This window comes from Coffea arabica, chromosome 10c (assembly GCF_036785885.1).
Source record: "Coffea arabica cultivar ET-39 chromosome 10c, Coffea Arabica ET-39 HiFi, whole genome shotgun sequence".
NCBI classification, from domain to species: domain Eukaryota; kingdom Viridiplantae; phylum Streptophyta; class Magnoliopsida; order Gentianales; family Rubiaceae; genus Coffea; species Coffea arabica.
The window spans coordinates 46,507,194-46,512,888 of NC_092329.1; the positions used below are offsets into that span (position 1 = coordinate 46,507,194).

Here is a 5,695-nt window from a genome sequence, read left to right on the forward strand (position 1 = left end):
ATTGAATTTGAATTCGGTTATGAATTCGGTATGAACCGAATTTGCTCATCCCTAGTTGTACGCTTTCTAAAAGTTTTAAAATTTGATGTAATGAGCATTGGAACGCTTTGGTTAATTGCTATGTAATGAGTCTATAAGGCCCTCCAAATGGCCTTTTTTTTGGGTTTTTTGACATTCCAGTCTATCAGAAGTTGCCCAGCAAAACTGTAGAAAAATATTCTTGAAATTAAGACTTGGGTCACCAATAACAAAAATTTCTATAGGAGGAGGGTGTTGAGTTGGGTGGTAAGGTAGGAGGGATTTTATATAAGAAGTCTTGGATTAAAAAATTTTCACTTACGAGAGAGAGAGAGAGAGAGAGAGAGAGAGAGAGAGAGAAGTTCCTATTAGGCATTCTCAAATTGAGACTCGTAATCAGTGACCGTAGCTTCAAAACACTACTCATATCTGCTGAACTCTACCAAACGAATAGTTGAGCAAATTCCCAGGAAATTTTAAGTTCACTTTACTTTGAACTCCATGTCGATTGCAGTAAGTGAGTTTTAGCCAACAGAAATAATGTTTGAGAATAAAATGACAATGAACTGTATGTATTAATAAACATAGAGCATTTAACATGTTCAGGGTTAAGTTGCAATGAGCTTATCCATTGCCATTAGAGGCTAACTGCAACTACTAGTTGTAGATAACTTGTAATTGAAAGCCGAGATCTTTATCTTTGAGTTCTTCATCTTTGTTAACCATAGTATCATGAAGAAGTCAATTTCGCCCCTGAAAGATTGCTTCTCACTTCATTTGCCATGCCAATGAAATGTCTATCTTCACATCCTACCATATGGAGAATAATAAAATACAATCAGTAGAAAAATAGAGTTACAAGATCTACATGTCTCTTGACATAGAGAAAAAAATCAAATCAGCAAAGAATAGACACGTCTGTTGTAGCTTTAAGTAAAAGCAAATACCTATATAAGTAAGCTCCTTTAGAAGTTGGAAAAGGTAATCTCTGTTCGGTGCACAGGTGCCTTCCGCACGAGCAATTTGACTGTACAAATACAAGAAGATATCAGGATGCATTGGTTTTGCAATCCAAACCAATGTGTCACTCTTAGGAAATATCCAAGAGCACACTACCACCTCAAAGGCTATAGAAGCAACAAACATGAACGCTATACAACATTACTTGTATAAGAAAAACCCTCCTTGGACCTTGACCCTTTAAAATTCAGTCATCTGGACAAATTTTAGGATCTGAAGGCTGGAAAAACTAGTTTTAAAATCCATGGACAAACAGGAGCATTTTTACTAGAAAGAACTGAAAGGGCAAAGCAATGAGGGGTATGGAGAGGAAGAGAATCGGACCAGGTTTTTAATATGCAGATCAAAGACCTTAGATCACTGTGCTATATCCAAATCCGTTCAAATAGAAGATCCTCCTATTTTTAGATTTAGAAAGCGACCAGATGTAAGTAAGTTTGACAGCAAAAATATCTTTTCAACCCATAAATGTTTCAAGAACTGGCAACTATGTTCCTCGGTCTCGAGTATGGGTGTCAAATTTGGGTATGTGTCATAGTGTCTAATTTGTCAACCACCTAAATTTAGGATATGGGGACACTTCTAAAGACTCAGACACAGGCACATGGGTGCGGCAAAATTTCTAGTAAATATAAGAATTATACACTGCATCCAACATACAAGTCATAGCTCACTAAGGATTGGAGAATTCTAAAGTAACCAACAAGTCATAGCTCAAAAGGATTCTAGTGTAATAAGGACTCCAATGCAACAAGTCTTCTATATCTATGAGTTTTCTCACTCAGGTCTTCTCCTCTTGCTTCAACATCAGACCTCACAAAAGTAAGTGTCCAAAAATTTTTCAAAGTGCCGGATGCATATCCCATACCAGCACCAGTGTCGTGTCGACACGGTACTTTGGGGACAAATGAAGAGTTTAGGTAACATAGACTGGCAATGTCTAATTATAACATATTCGCACTGATAATGCAATTTTCAGAGCTTAATGCTCCAAGCAGACAACCCAAAACATGACAAAGCAGACAACCCAAAACACAACAAAAAGACAAATAGACTTACTTTGCAATATCCTGAAGGGATGCAGGATCAACGTAATTATCGTTGAGCTTCTTGTCTGCTGATTCAATGTATATACATTTAGACTTTGTCAGTTTTGACTTGATCCACTTCAGCAACAAAACATGTAGAATTCACTAAATTCTAACAGGGTTCCTGCAACTATGACTCTTGCAACATGCTTGCAGAATAGGGGTAAAATCGAGCCGAGTCGAGCTCGAGTAGTAGCCTACTCGAGCTCGAACTCGACAACATCCACCAGGAATCGAGCTCGAGCTCGAGCTCGATCGAGCTCGAGCAATGAAGATCGGGATTGACTCGAGACAAGCACGAGTAAGATCGTACTCGACTCGATCAAGCTTGAATGCATATCGAGCTTGAGCTCGAGTCGAGTACTCGAACTTGACATGCATCCGATCGAAGCAACAACAGCAACATCAGCCCTACTTCCCCTCTTTCTCTCTTTTTCTTCTTCTTTCTTTTCTTTCTTCTTCCTTTTCTTTCTTTTTCTCCTTCTTCTTCCTTCTTTTCTCCTTGTCCGCCGCCGCCACTTTGCACCCCGCCAGATCGCCGCACGCCACACTGCCGCCCATCGCGCCTGTTGCCCAGCCGCGCCTCGCCACCAGCAGCTCCTTCTCACGCAACCCCTGCGCGACTCAACCGCAGTCGCCCCCTTGCGAGCAGCCTGCCCCTTGCGCTCCAGTTCACCTCTAGGCAGATCGAGCAGCAACTCAGCCGCAGCAGTCCAGCAGCAGCTGCGCACGGCGCGCAGTCATCCGCCAGCGCGCGACGCCCTCTCCTCCACGGCGTGCGCCAGCAGCGCGCAAGACTCAAGAGCTTCCTCTAAGTCAAGACTCAAGAGCTCAGAAACCATTACAAGTATTGCAGCAGCAGCAGCCCCCAATTTTTTTGAGTTGTGACAATCGAGATTTGAGAAGATGAGCCAAAGACTGAGATTGGGATTTGAGAGGTAAGCTGAACTCTGAAGACTGAAGAGGAACGAAGAAGGCGAATGAAGGACAGAGTTTGCAATGCATTTCATCGTTTTTAGTTTACGAGCCAAAATTACTTATTCACCCTTCATTATTATTACAACATAACTGGTTAAGCCCATAAATATTCTAACTAACAAACCTAAAAGAGTAAATTGATATATAAAATATACAAATAGGCCACCAAGCTCAAGCTACTCGACGAGTTAAAATTTCTTGCCATTAATTACTCGAACTCGACTCGTTTACTGTAGCAAGTAGCTCGAAATCGCCTCGAGCTCAAATTTGCTCGAGCTCGATTCGAGTAGCTAACCAAGCTACTCGCGAGCTCGATTCAAGCTACTCGAATTCTCTGCACCCCTATTGCAGAATGTAGATAGAAGTGTGCTTCTCTGCCTTTCAAAAGAAAAAGATCCATCCCTAACCACAGACCTAAAGAGTGGTCAACTTGTGGACCAAAAAAAGCCATTTCTCTTCATACTTGCTATGACTTGACCACTTTCGAGACCTAGGACTTTTATCCAGCATTGATGGACTACAAACTGCACTTCTAGGTTAAAAAATTATCCATCCTTCAAATTCGCCAATGTGGCAACATGTTCAGATCTGACTTTCCTCGACGTCATCTTTTGGAGTGAAACTAAAATCTTACAATCATGATCTCCTTGCACGATTCTGATCCTCATCATGGTGGAGAATGCAATTAAAGCTTGCCCAGCAATCAAACATGCATACAAGATCAAGTAGCGCCATCCACTAGGCTCCACCCAGGTGTTTTCTTCATACGTCCTTCCTTCATAAACTTCCTCAGCTTTACCACATCTTCCCATCTGCCAGCCTCTGCATACATGTTAGACAAGACAACATAAACCCCATGGTTTTGTCGATCCAAAGCAAGAATTTCCTTTCCTACCCTTTCAGCAACATCAGTATTCTTGAAGTTCTTGCAAGCTGTCAACAGGGCTCCCCAAATCACTACATCGGCTTTCCATTTCATTCCTTTTATTAGCTCCTCAGCCTCCAGTAACTTCCCACTTCGGCCAAGAAGGTCAACCATGCAACTATAGTGCTCTATCTTAGGCTGAATCCCATACGCCCTGCTCATAGAATGGAAAATTCTCCCACCAAAATCAAACAATCCAGCATGGCAGCATGCTGACAAGACTCCAATAAATGTAATATCACTCGGTCTCACCTTCTCTTGCTCCAGCTTCTTAAAGAAATCCAGGGCTTCTTTAGCATGGCCATGAACAGCCAATCCACATATCATTGAATTCCAAGTTGCTATGTTCCTTTCTTGCATACTAGCAAAACACTGGCGTGCCTGCACAAACGCTCCATTCCTAGCATACATATTAACTAGTGCCGTCCCAAGAATGACTCCCAATTCAATCCTTTTTTCCTGCATATAAGAATGAATCTGTCCTCCCAATTCCAAACCACCAGACTGAGCACAAGCCGACAATACTGAAGCCAAAGTAACTCCATTGGGCTCAAAGCCATGGGTGATCATTGCATGAAACAATTGAATTGCCTCGCTGCCACAATCAGATTGTGCATACCCGCTTATCATCGTAGTCCAAATGCTCAGATTTCTCACAGACACTTGGTCGAACAATTTTCGGGCATGGCTCAAACAGCCGGAAACAGAGTAAGCCCTGATCAAGCCATTAGCCACGTGCAAATCCGAGTCTAGCCCAAACTTCAAAACGTTGACATGGATTTGAGTAGACGCACACAAAGATTTTAAGTTAGAACAGGCCTTGAGAACAAAAGGGAAGGTGTGTTTACCGGGAGCAATGCAGAGCCTTCGCATTTGAACAAAGAGAGACAAAGATCTCTGAGGCGTTGGGCTGCTAGCTAGCGCTCTGATCAGAGTATTCCACATGAAAGAATTCGGTTGTTGGATGCTAGAGAATATTTTGAAAGCATGATTAAGGTCTCCATCATCCGAGAGGGAGCAGAAGGCGAGCAAGCGGCTGGCCGCGTAGTTGTCATAGCGGATGCGACCGGTGGTGATCATTTGGGCGTGGATTTGCTTGAGCTGGTGCATGCAAAGGCATTGATCTGCCAGATTGGATAAGCTCGGAGGCTTCGATGGTGGTGGCGGTGGCGGTGGCGACCGCGACGGCGACGGAAGCGAAAGGGGACACGAGGTAATGGTACGAAGGTGGGGAGTGAGAGAGAATTGGCGGGTGCATTTGAAAATCATGAGCCACGCGGCTGGCTTCCTAAGGCTAACTCGTTTCGCCAGTGTTTGTGAATGCTCCACTAAATACTCCGCCAGAGCAATAGAGGATTCAACTGGAATCGAACTTTTAAGCTGTCATACTCGACTCTGACCTTAGGACTCGAGCTCAAATCACGAGATTAAATTTTAAGCTTAAGCTCGATTGGATTTAATATTTAATAAGTTTGAGTTCAATGAAGTTCGATATTTATTGAAAATTTTAAAATTTAATATTTTTTATCTATAACACATTTATATAAAAATCTATGATAAAATATAATTGTATGATATTATATACAATAGTAATAAAAAGTTTTTAAATAAAAATATAAAAATTTATTCGTGCCTTAAGAAATTGTACGTGTACAAATTCGAATTC

The 5,695-nt window shown here is 41.9% G+C and overlaps 1 protein-coding gene across 1 annotated transcript; it reads right to left on the bottom strand.

The window, feature by feature from the left end:
• Window positions 1-472: 472 nt before the first annotated feature.
• Window positions 473-5,360, bottom strand: LOC113713852 (pentatricopeptide repeat-containing protein At5g56310-like). Its single transcript, XM_072068233.1, has 3 exons — window positions 2,098-5,360; window positions 966-1,045; window positions 473-828 (listed from the first exon to the last, which is right to left on the bottom strand). The coding sequence occupies exon 1, from the start codon at window positions 5,296-5,298 to the stop codon at window positions 3,826-3,828; it is 1,473 nt and encodes a 490-aa protein (XP_071924334.1). The 5' UTR covers window positions 5,299-5,360; the 3' UTR covers window positions 473-828; window positions 966-1,045; window positions 2,098-3,825.
• Between the last annotated feature and the right edge of the window lie 335 nt (window positions 5,361-5,695).